Source organism: Trichosporon asahii, assembly GCF_000293215.1.
Source record: "Trichosporon asahii var. asahii CBS 2479 unplaced genomic scaffold scaffold00005, whole genome shotgun sequence".
Classification (NCBI taxonomy): domain Eukaryota; kingdom Fungi; phylum Basidiomycota; class Tremellomycetes; order Trichosporonales; family Trichosporonaceae; genus Trichosporon; species Trichosporon asahii.
The window spans coordinates 60,678-74,363 of record NW_014040919.1 but is presented as its reverse complement, the minus strand read 5'-3'; the positions used below and the strand labels follow the sequence as shown (position 1 = coordinate 74,363).

The 13,686-nt window shown below is 59.7% G+C and overlaps 3 protein-coding genes across 3 annotated transcripts; 1 reads left to right on the top strand and 2 right to left on the bottom strand.

Moving 5' to 3' along the window:
* Positions 1-2,521: 2,521 nt before the first annotated feature.
* On the bottom strand, positions 2,522-4,067 carry A1Q1_04527 (uncharacterized protein; the record flags this gene model as incomplete). The annotated part of the gene is made up of 3 exons (XM_014327960.1): positions 2,522-3,114; positions 3,598-3,779; positions 3,961-4,067. The coding sequence occupies 3 exons, from the start codon at positions 4,065-4,067 to the stop codon at positions 2,522-2,524; spliced, it is 882 nt and encodes a 293-aa protein (XP_014183435.1).
* A 1,663-nt stretch (positions 4,068-5,730) lies between these two features.
* A1Q1_04526 (uncharacterized protein) lies at positions 5,731-8,933 on the bottom strand (the record flags this gene model as incomplete). Its single annotated transcript, XM_014327959.1, has 3 exons — positions 5,731-6,426; positions 6,488-8,300; positions 8,398-8,933. The coding sequence occupies 3 exons, from the start codon at positions 8,931-8,933 to the stop codon at positions 5,731-5,733; spliced, it is 3,045 nt and encodes a 1,014-aa protein (XP_014183434.1).
* Positions 8,934-9,488: 555 nt separating this feature from the next.
* Positions 9,489-11,186, top strand: A1Q1_04525 (uncharacterized protein; the record flags this gene model as incomplete). Its single annotated transcript, XM_014327958.1, has 1 exon — positions 9,489-11,186. One exon carries the CDS (start codon positions 9,489-9,491, stop codon positions 11,184-11,186), a length of 1,698 nt encoding a protein of 565 aa, XP_014183433.1.
* Between the last annotated feature and the right edge of the window lie 2,500 nt (positions 11,187-13,686).

Here is a 13,686-nt window from a genome sequence, read left to right as displayed (position 1 = left end):
TCATACCATGGTTGCGAAAAGCTCAACGATATCAGCGATACTCACCCAGGGGCGCCACGAGAGTCCGCACTGCCGATCGTTATCGCTTGGCGGCCCGGCGGGATCAAAATCCCTAACTGCCCTGCCCGCCCGATACACCGCCGGAAGCAGCATGACGTGACCCCCGCGTCTGCCGCCCAGCCCAGGCTGCGTTTCTCCACACCTGGTACTTGGCCTTGCCAGCAGTCAGTTGTTGTCGACCACAGTCGTTTCTTCCTCCATCTCCAGCATCCTGACTCAAGTATCCTTCGACCTAGGAGACCTCGAACACGGTCGCGAATCCAGATATCGACCCAAACACATCTTTACATCCTGCCTTCCCACCCTTTGCGCACCTACCACCATGCCGTCCGTTCCAAATACCCTGCCGTTGCCATATGCGCACGCCTACACCCCGCAGCAAAAGTCGCGAGAACCCCGACAACCTACGAGGTATGCTACGACGATAGGATCATAAGCTAACATCAGAACATCAAAACTCACGAATAGTGTGTAGCTGTTACCGCCGTGCAGAGTGCCAAGCTGACCATACTTCTCCTCGACTGTGATTTGTTTTCAATCTGAAACGTTTGCTGTGACATTATGACGTGCAGAACTCAAGGTCCTTCCGACTCAGCCTGAGGAGACCATACCCGAAGAGGATGAGGAGGGCGGCATCAAGGTCATCGAGGAGGAAGGCGAGGGTGTCGAGGTGGGTTGTCGACACTGTCTTGCTAACCACATTCTCAGTTCTACACGCCCCTTTCGCAGATTCCCGCCGGTTCCGCGCGTCGAGATGCGCAAAAGCTCACGCGGTCTGAGAAGGCGAAGCTCCCCCGAGTGACGGCGTACTGCACTGCTGCGTGAGCTCACGTGCTATGGACGACCAGCTAACAACCAGGTCGTACAACCTCCCGGCGCTGCAAACATATCTCGCGAACCGACCTGCGAGCTACCGCACGCACCCGCGCCTCTTCGAGGCTGAGTGCCTGTACACGCAGTACCTCCCTCCTCCTTCTTCGACGAGCGGCATCCACCGGAGTCCGATGACGAAAGCGCACCACGTTCCCGAGGGCCAGCTCGTCGACGTCGACTCGGGCTCCTCGAGGTCGACGGACGAGTACAAGCGCCGTCCGGGCGTCGTGAAGCGGCCCGGCGGTCTGGGCCGGAGACGCGAAGACTCGTCAACGAATGGCAACGGTAACGACACAGATGACGACGACTGGGAGGAGGAGGACTGGGTTCCCGACGTCTTCTTGTTCGAGTACGGCACCGTCGTCATCTGGGGCATGACTGAGAAGGAGGAGAAGCAGTTCCTCCGCAGCCTGTGAGTTGTAGAATTGTCGACGAACTGACGAAAACAGGAAGAAGTTCGAAGTCGAGCGTCTCTCGGCCGAGGACATTGAGATGGAGGACCTCAACTTCTACTACGCCGATTACTCTCGGTAGGCTATCTACGCGCGACGGGTTAGCTGACAACAGCATCTACAACGACGTCATCACGCTGCGCAAAGGATCCTCCTACATGTGAGCTGGCTCGTGTGCGTGGCTTCAGCTAATCTCAGGACGAAACTGGCGCTGTCGCATGCCCTCTCGCAGTCAGTCAAGATCTCGCTCTTCGAGGAGCTCATCAGCGGCACGATCGAGCAGACAAAGGACATTCCGAAGAAACTGAGCGAGACGGGAAAGATTGGCGTGAGTTTTTGTAACGCTGACTGTCAACTGATATCAGCTTCCCCGCAGCGAGATCATGAAGCAGATCGGCAACCTCTTCATCCTGCGCATCAACATCAATCTCGTCGGCTCGATTCTGGACTCTCCGGTAAGCTAATTCCTCCTGTAGCGAAGCTGACTGACAGGAATTCTTCTGGTGCGTGTTCGACATGCGCAAGATGATCGGTCATAGTTGAAATCTAACCCCACAGGTCATTCCCGGATCTGGAACCGCTGTACAACGCGTTCCGCGAGTATCTCGAGATCGGGCAGCGGATAGATCTCCTGAACGCGCGTGTCGATGTGAGTTACCACCACCACTAGTGGAGAACTGACACGCAGGTACTCCAGGACATGCTCAAGCTGCTCAAGGAGAGCGTCAACTCGTCGCACGGCGAGCATCTCGAGGCCATTGTCATTGTTCTTATGTGAGTTGCACAGCTGTTGGAGTTCATAACTGACAAGCTCAGCGGGATGGAGATTGTCCTCGGCATCATCACGATTCTGGTCGACCTCAGTGTCGCGTAGAGAGAGAAAGGAGGGGAGTGTACTCTTTTTGTTTTACGTTACAACAATCTACTCTGCTGTCATGTATAATATCGCGGACCGTATTGGCCAGGGTGTCTTTGTGCGGGCTTGGCATGAGTTTTTGCAGCCGGGAGCAGGCCGCCGACTGTGTTGCGGACCTAAGCGACCCGACGAGTCGACTTTGCACTTCACTGCGCCCCTGCTACGCCTTGTCTAGTCTAATATATGCATTGGTCTAAGTGTAAAGGTGCTACGACAAGAATTACAGGTTGGAGCGCGCGGCGCCAGCAAAGGGGCATCCGCCAACGGACGCGAGCCCGTTCGCGTCGCGGTTGATGCCGAGGTCGATGAGCTTTCCGAAAGCGGCCGCAAAGTCCTTGAAGAAGAGCTTCTGGTCCTTGGCATACTGCTCGACGTAGGGGCGGAACTTGTCGTCCTCGATGAGCGCCAGGTCGGTGGGGAGCATCATGAGCTCCTTGCCGGCGACGACGGTCTCGTACTGCAGCGGGCCGTCCCACTTCTTCGGCGTCCACTTGCGCGTGGTCAGGAGGCGGAAGTACTGGTTCGAGAACCGCGTCGGGTTCACGACCCACGGGCCCTCGAAGCCGGACCGGTCCCGGTGGCACCGGCCCAGGTTGTGCGCGCCCGAGAGCGCGACAATCTCCTGGTCGTTGAATCCCATGCGGTAGAAAATGTCACGGATGTGCTGCGCGCCCTGGGCCGCATCGGGGAGGCGGTCGGCAATGTTGCCACGGTACTCCGAGGCGTGCTTCGCGGACTGGAAGTCGGTGCGGCCAGGCTTCCAGGGGACGACGGGGCCACCCATCGCCTCGACGGCGGTGACACCAGCAAGAGCTGAGGTTTGTTAGCTGAAATGTTCACGTGTCGGAGCTAATTGTGGGAAGGGGGTGCATGTGACCAGCGCGATCCGCGGAAGTGCCGGCAGACAGCGGAGTCACTATGATACCGCGGTCGCACACCAGGGCGCATCCATAGCTGCAAATGCAAATGCAATGCAACGGCAATGCAAGAGAAGAGCCAAGCATTCGTATTCCGATACGGGGCGGCCAGCGGCCTCCACAAGCAAGTAGCATGCCGAATCTTCGGCTCGTCGGAGCGAAAGACTAGCGGGCGGCGGTCGCCACCACTAAAGGTTCCGAAAAGCGAGCTATCGAAAAATCGGCCACCCGATCGTCCGTAGCGGCATCTACCGCTGCGCCCGCTTTCCGTATGCTTGTGGCCATCTGCTGCTGATGCAAACTGCAAGAGGAGAGGGTAGTGGATGCTGGGATTATGGAGAGGAGCGCCTCACTTTCGCGCGACGCAAGATGTACTCACTCCAGAGGTCGGCGCGCGAGATCCAGGGGTTAGCCTCAGCGATGGGGTCGAGGAACTGGCGGGCGAACTCGAGGCCGGCGTTGGCGCCGTCGTCCGACTCGGGGGCGAAGCGCATACCCGCACCGTTCGAGCCGCCGTTCTTGTCCTTGGCAGAGTAGGTGCCAGACGCGTGCCAGGCGAGGCTGTTTGTCAGCATTAATTCATCGCAGGAGAGGGTTGAGCGAGCGCAGCGCAGTATCCTAGGCAGAGCGGCCAGTCGCAAGGTGGCGACTGCATGTCGCGGGACATAATGGCCAGCTCCCTTTCGCCGGCGCCGCTGGACGCGCTCGCTGCGCTCGCTGCTTGCTTGCCACTCGTACTCACCGGACCAGGACGGGACCGATGGAACCGTCGTCGTATCCGGGCTTCTTGAGGATCTTGCGGACCTCGTTACGAATGCCCTCGTAGTCTCCCTTGGGAACGGCGCTCATTGTTGTCTAAAGTTGTCTAAGTGATGTGAAGAAGAGTGTAAAGTTGAGAGTCAAGAATCACCGGGTATTATGGTAAATATTCTTTTGCGCGGTCGTGTTCGTTGCGGTTGCGGCAAAGTGTTGTCAGGTCTGGCGGCTCGGCGGCACGCACGGCACGTTAAGCGGTGTGTCCGGCTTGCCCGGCCCAGCAGACTTTCCAGGGTAGCAGCGGCCCACGATTACCCATACCCGCATACCCACTCGACAGCTCGACACTGCTAGCAAACCCCGGACGCGTGCGATGCATCCTGTATGACGGTGGTACGGGTGGCCAGGGACGCGGGCTCCGGCAGCTGCTTGGCAGGTATAACCGGATCCCTGCGGCCGAGCACAGTGTCGGCCAGAATGGCTTCAAGTTGCATGGCTCAGCGAATCCGGGATTAAATTTTACCAAAGATAACTGGAATGATTGGCCCAAGCGTCGCTTGGTGAGCGGCCGCCGCCGTGTACCCTTTGGCTTGACCTCTGCCCTGCCACCGGGCGCAAAGCCGATCCGCGGGGGATGCGGGGACACGGCCTGCAAAGCGCTGGCAGAAGCTGGCGGCAAAAGTCGAATGCGGCGTGTCGTGGATCCTTCGTGGCCGTTCCTGATGTCATCCTGGGAGATGCTAGCGTTTGCCACCGCTATCTCAACCCGATAGACGGAAGTTGGAGGGGTCCGCCGCTAAGACTTTTGCTTTATCAGCATGGCCGCTCTTGCACTGCTGGGTGGAGCCCGCACGCTGCCGCCGGCCGCACACAATGCCCGGCCAGTGCCGCAGTTGCCGCAGGAACCGGAGATCGAGACTACATGCCGCTTCACGCCGCCAAATGTTCGGAATATGACGCAACATTGGGTTTGAATGCATACACGGTCTAGGCTGCCTTTCGTTACACTGTCAGGGGGGGACTTACCAGTGAATATTTGAGACTGTGATGCCGGTCGGAGATGAGCGAGTTGAGACAGTGCAGGGGTGGAAGGACCAGTGAGAAGGCGACGGTATGAAAGCAGGACCAAGCGACGGGGGGCGCCAGAGGGGTGTCATGGAATGATAAACGTTTAACGAGGGGATTAAGCATTCAACTGACCATCTGACAACAGTGGAAGACATGTGTAAGTGGTTCGGGACCAACACTGAGAGATGCGGCCACCACGAGGAAAGATTCTGGGTAAGAGTTCAACCACGAGCTGTGTGAGGAAATCCAACGGTGCTCGTCTGGAGGATGCAGAGCCTGTGATGTCCAACGGTGCGATAGTGGTTGAGGATACGTCCAGTCCAACAACGAGCCATTGTGAGAGACAGTGAGTGTGAGTCAGAGCGGCAGCTGCGACCTGCAGCCCGCCCAGTGTTCGCACACGCGCACGAGGACAAGAGGGTAAAGGGGGAATCACACAACGTAGAACAGTAGAAAATGGGGGATGGATTATGATAGCCAGTGAACTTCTTTCTCTTTCTCTTCTTCATCCTCTTCTCATTCACCTCTTTCCTTTTCACGCATCCTCCTCTAGTCCTTCTCCTCCCTCTTTCGATTCTCCCCATATCAGGATGGTAGTTCTGGGTTCTCCAATGCGGAGGAATAGTGGAGAGCGGGGACTCACGTCGACTCACTTCGACACATCAACGCTTCATCTCGACAGTGCGCTTTACGAGGCAGGAGCTTCAGAGGCAGCGTTGCCCGAGTTGCCAGCCTTCTGCCACTCCTTGTACAGCCCATCGAGGGACTTGTGAATCATGTGCGTGGGGAGAGACTTGATGATGTCCGCAATCTTCTCGTTGAGGACGTCGCTCTGCCCCGCCTGCGCCGCATACTCGGTCGTGAGGCGGTACATGGCCAGAATAGCCAGACTGACATGCGTCTGATGGGACGCGTAGGGCGAGTCAGCCCTTATCGCCGTGGCTAAAGGACCATTGGCGCTCGTGGGGCCGGTTCCGATCGACGCAGTCGGGTTGCGCTCTCCCCGTGTCAGGCGGAGGAGGATCTCGAGCAGGTCGTTCGGGCTCGCGAGCAAGGAGGCAGTGAACGCCCCCCTGTCCGCGGCCGTTCCCGAGGAGGAAGACGTCTTCCACGCGTCCAAGATCGTGGCGAGAGTCGGAGGGGCATCGGGGTCCATGATCTCCAACTTGCCGCGCCAGCCAGACTCGGAGCGACGACCGAATTGCTCCCACAGCCACTCATCGGCCTGATTCGTGCGGCACCACTTGGGCTCAGACAGCGGCTTCTTCTTGTTCAGGTACACCGTGAGCGTGACGCCTTGGCCGGGGTTGACGCGGTGCAGCGGCGGAAGGGAACCATCGTCAGACAAGGAGGCAAGTTTGTCCCGCGTGACGCTGATGAAACGCTGCTCAGCGGGGTCATACGTCTCGACCTGGGGTTAGCTTGCAGAGGAAATTGTAGCTCACCAGAACGCCCTTAGGCAGGTCATCCTTCTCCTCGGGCTTGGCCTCGTCAGCGGCCTCGGTCTTCTTTTCCTCGGACTCGTCAGTTGGCTTCTCCTCGCCCTCGCCCTCCGGCTTGGCGTCAGGCTTCTCCTCCACCTTCTCCTCAGCCTTGGCGTCGGGCTTCGCCTCGGCCGGCTGAGGGAGAAGATCGACCTCAATCCTGCCCTCGCCGCGGAAGATGCGGATCTTGCTGACGACGCTCGCGTCAAACACGAGGCGGCGCGAGCTCTCCTCGTACAAGACCGAGACGCGGTTCACGGACGGCTGGGGCACGTTCGGGTCCTCAGCGCCCAGGGCGTGCGCATCGCTCTGGTGGCTCTCAAGACTACTGGTGGACCACCGGCGCGAGCGGCTCTTCGTCGTTCGGTTGCCGTAGGCGCTGGCTGTGTTCTGGGCCGACTCGGCGAGAGCCGCCTCGACGGCGGCAGCGGTGTCCTCGGCTGCGTCTCCCGACGCGGATACCATCGACACGTCGCCAGCCTCCTCGCCGCCGTCCTCCTTCTTCTCCTCGTCCTTGGACTCGGAGGGCTCAGGCTGCGCCTCGGTCTCAGCCTTGGGCTCGGCTTCGGGCTGGGGCTTCGCCTCGCTCTCCTTGGCCTCCTTGGACTCCGCCTCAGCATCGGCCGGCTTGGCCTCGCCCTCGGGTTGAGCCTCAGAGTGCTCGGCGTGGTCGCCGTGGTCCTCGGCATTCTCCTCATCGTGCTCCTCGACCTCGCCAAGGCGGCTGGGAGCAACGCTCGAGCTCTCGCGCCTCCAGCGCTTGTTCGGATTCCTGCGCGCGCTCTTAGGCACGCGGTCCAGCTCGGGCGGGGACTCGAAGTAGATGCGGAAGCGGTTCTGGTTCGACTCAGGTGAGGAGAGGACGTTCCTCTCACCACCGGAGCCAGAGTCCTTGTGCGAGACGAAGGACGAGGAGCGCTTCTTCGGGGACTCGTCACCGTCAATGCTTGACGGCTTCGCCTTGCGCTTCGCGCCAACTGTGGGCTCGGCAGCCTCGTCGGCCTCCGCGCCCTCCTTCATCTCTTCCTTGACCTCGGGCTTGGCATCGGGCTTCTCCTCCTTCGCCTCCTCCTCCTTGGCTTCTGACGGGGGCTCCTTCGGTTCCTCCTCATCCTCTTCCTTCTTCTCGTCCTTGGCGGCAGGCTCCTCCTTGCGCTCCTCCTTGACCTCGGTCTTCTCGGGCTCCTTCTCCTTCTCGTCTTCCTCAAAGACGTGCTCCCCAATCAGGCCCCAGGACCAGTCGAGCGACTTGACCTCGATGCCGACGATGCGGAAGTCGGTCATCGTCGTCTTGGCCTCCGTCTTCTCCTTGCGCTTGCGGTCCATGCGGGGGCTCTGGTCGACACGCTTCCCCTGGCCCTGGGTGTGAGGCCCGGGCTGGCGGAAGTTGTCCCTCCTCTGGCCGGGGCGCTGCATGCCTCCGCGCATAGGGCCGCCTCCACGCATACCGCCGCCTCCGCGCATGCCACCTCCTTGGCCGCCGCCGCCGCCACCACGTCCTCCCGGACCTCCGAACCCGATGCGGGGGATGGGACCGCCACCACGATTGTTACTCATGGGTCGAGCCATGCCCGAGTAGTTCTGCTGCGGACGGCCTCCGGGAGGTCGAGGGGGCAAGTTGCCGCCCGAGGCGCCTTGCGGTGAGCCGTTCTGGCCCCCGCCGCCGCCTGGGCCATCGAAGCGCGGACGCTTCGCAGGCGGGAAGCCTCCGCGGGAAGCCTCCGCTGGGCGGCCGGGGCGGGTTGGACGCTCCCGACACATTGCGCGACTGCGGCTGGTACGGCCTGTTGCCGCCTCGGCCGCGATCGCCGCCCCCCCCGCCGCCCCCGCCGCCGCCGCCGCCGGATCCACTACCGCCTCCTGACATGTACGAGCCCGACTGCGCCTGCTGGGGGAAGTAGGGCTGGTTGGGCTGTGGCGTGTACCCGGCCCCCTGGCCGTTGTAGTTGTTGTAGCCCTGGCCACCGCCGGGCCCACCCTGGTAGTTGTTGTAACCTTGCTGGTTCGCTTGGTTGTAGTTGTTGTAACCCTGCTGCTGAGGAGGAGGCGGACGGTAGCTCTGACCCTGTTGCTGGCCAGAATACGGCTGCTGGTACCCCGCGGCCGCGTTATAGCCCGGGTTCTGCGCATGGCTCGCCCCGGCCCCGTAGCCGTAGTTGGCGTACGGGTTCGGAGGCGTCCCGCCCGCACCGGCGCTCGGCTGAGCCGCGCCAGCATTGTAACCCGCCGTGTTGTACCCTTGCGCCTGGGGTGCTTCAGGAAAGTCGTGACAGTAGCTGCCACTCACCTGATAGTAAGCAGCCCATGCTGCAGCATGCGCGGCCTGCGGGTCCTGCCCGCCGCCATAGTTCGGCGCCGGCCCAGCAGGAAGGGGAGGCTGCCCTCCGGGCTTAGGTGGCAAACCCATGCCTGGTCCTGCCTTGTCTACTCGCGCGCGCTGTCCGCCTGATTCCTTCCTTCAGACACCGCCGAGAAAGGAAGGGAGGGGAAGACCAGCCGGAAAGTGGTGGGGAACGTGAACGAAACGGACGAGACGAGACGACTGGAAACGGGACGCGGATGGCACGGGAAACGGAGCTTGAGATGAAGACGTTGGAGGGAGAGTTGAGGAAAGAAGATAGAGATGCAAGTGTGTGTGTGGTTTGTTCAGAGACTGAAGGGCGACGATGGTGCAGACGACTGATGACGATCCCAGGTGGATGATGGATCTGGCACGCGCGCGAGCGACACTCGACACCCGCATCCGCGGTTCCTGGCCCACTGACCGGAACCAAATTGATCGAGACCGCCAGGGTCTATGGCGCCGCTCAACGGCCACAAATATAGTTCCGTCTGGAGCCTCGGTTCGACAAGTTGCAACTCAATGCATTAGTGTCGTCTTTCATCATTCTCATTATCACCAAGCCCGTCAACTACCTATGCTCACAACAGGACGGTAGCGCTTTTTTTTCTCTATCGAACCATGTCTTCAGAAGTTGTTGAGCGGCCCGGGTTGCGGTACTTTCGTCCGTCAAAGCCTTCAGCCGACCTGTCCGACCAAGATATCATCGAGATGGAGGGTATCTTCGACCTAGAACTCGTCCCTATCGCGACCTGGCTTAACGCAGAGCCTCGGGACCGCGACTACTCACTTCTTGGAGACTATATCCGCATGGCAGAGGACCTGGTTCATGGCTGGGAGGACTACTACAGCGCTGTGCCGCGTGACAAGTTCACCGAACTACACCGCGATTTCCAGATGATACTCGCCAACCTGTCTGCTCAGCAGTCGTTCATTAACGAAGGAATCGACCCACGCGATCACTTCATGGTCCGTTTGAAGTCCCTCCCCGGCCAGCAGGGCGCCCCGCGGTTGAACCTCGACATCGCCCATCTCCTGTACCTGCTCAGTATCCCCGACATGACGTACGCTCAGATCGCCCCCATAGCGATGTGTAGCGAGCGGACTGTCCGGCGTCGCGCGAAGGAGCTCGGGGTCAATCGGCGCAACATGACAGTCATCACCGATGAAGACCTCGACAAGGCTATCAAAGCTGCTTACCTCCGGGGTTCCGGCGACCAGGGGTATCGGGCTATCCACACTTATCTCTTGGAGGGAGGTATCCACGTACCGCAGAAACGTGTTGCGGAGGCCTGTCGCCGCCTCAATCCCAGTGGGACGTGGGACCGCTGGATCCGTGCTCGACTTCGCCGTGTATACCGTGTGCCATGGATCAACTCTCTGTGGCATATCGATGGTCATCACAAGCTCAACCCTTGGAAGATCGTCATTCATGGTGGTGTCGACGGCTTCTCACGCCGCGTTGTCTTTCTCCGAGCATCCAGCAACAACCTTGCTGCTACCGTGGAGGACTGCTTCCTTGAGGCCACGACCCTTTGGGGCTGGCCCTCGCGGGTACGAGTCGATTATGGTGGGGAGAATCTCGGCGTCAAGAAGCGTCTTGAGGAAGTCAGAGGGACCGTCGATTCCAAAGGTCGCTGGAGAGGGACTTTCATCCAGGGCCCGTCCACTCGAAACCAGCGCATTGAGCGCATGTGGGTCGACGTCCAAGGGTTCTGCACCAGTAGATACCGTGACCTGTTCCACAAACTCGAGTCGCTGGGTTACATGTCGTCAAGCAACAACCTTGACCTCTGGGCTCTTCACTATGTCTACCTGCCAGTCTTGAACGAGGCTCTCAAATCGTTCTGCGACGTCTGGGACAAACACCGTATCCGAACAGCCGGAAACAAGAGCCCGGCGAAGCTCTGGGCAGAGAACCAGGAGCTAGCACGTCGAGTCAATATCAACGCCATTCAATACTTCGACACACTTGAATCTCTTCATGTCCAAGAGGACAGAGAGCATCTCGACATTCCCGATGACCAGACAATGCAATTCTTCGAAGACTACGGCGTGGACGACTATGGCAGAAGGCGCGATGCCGTCCCCAGCAGGCCCGATCCTCACGTAGAGGTCCCCCCGCCTGAAGAGGGTCTACCTCGCGATCAGCGAGAGTTACTGTATGACCCTCAGTTTCTCAGCTCTCTCGCCCAGGCCATAGGAGCTGTCTGGCCTCCGGACGAGTCCAATGGGGTGCCGCAGTACCTTCAGTGTCGAGCAATGGTCTACGCACGCTTGGGTATCGACCTACCACTGCCACAATGGTGGAACCATTAAGGTCCACACTGACCTATCGTGCTCGATACCGCGGCGCTGCCCTAGGCTCTGCAGTTTTGCCCAAGGTCACTGCTGTGATGTCTCGTCAGCGGTGATATCGCATCATCCACGGCCCAACCTTTACCTCTTATCTCGGGCATGATCACTTCTTCCGAGCCCGTTCAAGTTCGAGTGCACGCGGGCCGACATTAGAGCATTCCTCATCAACATGGCATCGGCATAGGTCATCACAGAGGCTGGCGGCACCATCACGACCCCGGAAGTACACGGCCTTGACGCCCTGCTCGATCGTCGCACCGCCGCCCTCGGCACCCTTGTTCGCACCACCTAGATATCGTCACCATTCTCACCGGGCTTTCCTTTCATCTCTCATCTCTCAACCTTGGCCTGTGTAGCCATCGCTCTGCTCGCTGCAGGTATCAACACCACTATGGACAGCCCACCGTTCCCGCCAGAGTTCGACACCGTTGAGGCGGCCGTGCAGGCCAGGATCAAGGCAGCCGGCTACTCATTCGTAACCCTCGACCGCCGCTCGCCCTATAGCTTGGTAAGGACATCCTTTACCCGGGATAGGTACTGATTACAGTTGATCGCTCTGTCGGGCGTTGGAGAGGGTGTCGTCCCCTCCTCTGTCAGGCAAGCGCGCCGTTTCAAAGAAGCCTTACTGCTCTTGGCCAGCAACGATGACCTGAACGTTGTCTGCGAGCCACAGGCGGTGCCGGCAACCGCATCCTCCTCGCGCCCTGGCCCTACCGCCTACACTCTGCCTTGCCTAAGGTCGCCGGTCTTCAACGGAACTGTCTACGACGTCGATGCCGGCCAGGAGGAGGACCCCGTTCGAGAGCCCGCTGCTGATCCGGCAGCGCAATTTGCCCCCATGACCGACACTATTGATGGCAGTCGTTCCTCGCCGCATCCCCTCCTCACCATCAGGGACAATGTCGTTCTTCCCCCGCAGGGGAGCACCCTCGAGTGTCTGCCGGATGACCCCCGCAGAACCCGAACCACCGGCGACCCCCGCTGCCGCCGCTGCGCTGTCTTCGGACGTCGTTGTGTCCACGCCACCCTCGGCCACGGCAAGATGGTTCCGGAGGCCTGCCTGGGCTGCCAGATCGACAAAGCTCCTTGTTCTTTTCGCTATTCGAACCCCAGTGCGACCGACTCGCTCAGTCGCAGCCCCGGACCCGCACCCCCGGCACACCATAGCTGGATCGGGCTTCGCAAACCTGCTACTCGCGAGCTGTTTTGCGAAGTGCTGGATGAGCTCGGCACCGTGGGCCACATCTCTGATGACACCAAGGCTCGCTCCCTCGCTCTCTACGACGACTTGGCAAGCAGAGCTGAGGCTTTGGTCGGCGAGGTTCGCATGCATACCGACGGGACGATCGCCATCAGCCCGGAGTGACACGGTCATCTTCGGCTTTCCGCCCGATGTTGATTACTCTTAAGTTCCATAGCAGATCTATGAAAGTCTATTCAGCAGCTGATCTGGTCTACGTCGCAGGCTTGCAAGACCATGATGACTAAGAAGATCTAGATCTGGGGAGGATACCCATGGCATCATCATTCACGATCAAACGTTCGACCTTCACCTGAACGTCCGAACTTCACTTCAACCTTCAACCCTCACCATCGCTCTTTCGAGGAGCCATCCCTCGGCCACACGTTCTTTACAACCTGTGCACTTCAAGCCACCTGTCAATCAACTACTTCCGATGTTCTACCTGCTTGTGCCGTCTTGCCAGCGACTTTGGATTGCAAGGATTTGAATGCCATGATGCTACGAGATCTGTCCTCCGCAACATGTTTGCCTCATCGTCCATGCTTCGTGCTAAAAGGTTCATCTTGCCCTGATCTCTTCAAGAACGCCTGGTCTACATAAAGACTGCCCGGTCTTCGACGGAAACGCATCAACCCACCATCACCATCCTCATTTCTGGCCGAATGACGTCCTCTGCTGGCAACTTTCCAGAACGGCTTACCGCTCTCGTCGAAGCCACCGGCTTCTGCTTCGCTCCCATCGATTGTCACTCCCCAATCGGACTTGTGAGCCCTTCTCATGCTGGTGTAGCAGCTCGTTACTCACACCAGGTTGTTGCTTTTGCAGGAGTTGGACCGGGAGCGATCGCAGAGAGCCACGAGCAAGCCTCCCGCTACAAGACGGCTCTGGTACAGATGGCCGGTCCCAACGATCTCCACGTCGCGGTTCACCCCGAGCCTACGACTGCCCTGCGGGCAACTACCGCTAACCTCGACACAGCCTACACCATCCCTGCTCTGCCCGTGTCCACCCTCAGTCAACTGTTCATCCACGCTCCCGAGGGGGATGACCAGAACGTTGGAGACAACGCCTCTCCAGGCTCTGGAGATGTAGACGGTTCAGGCAGCGACGAGGCGTTGGGTAGTAGTGGAGTCTCACACTCAGAGGACGACGACCGCCTCCAGCCGAACGGGTACTCCGAACCTTCCCAATCTGAAAGCGGATCTGGTGGAAGCGCCT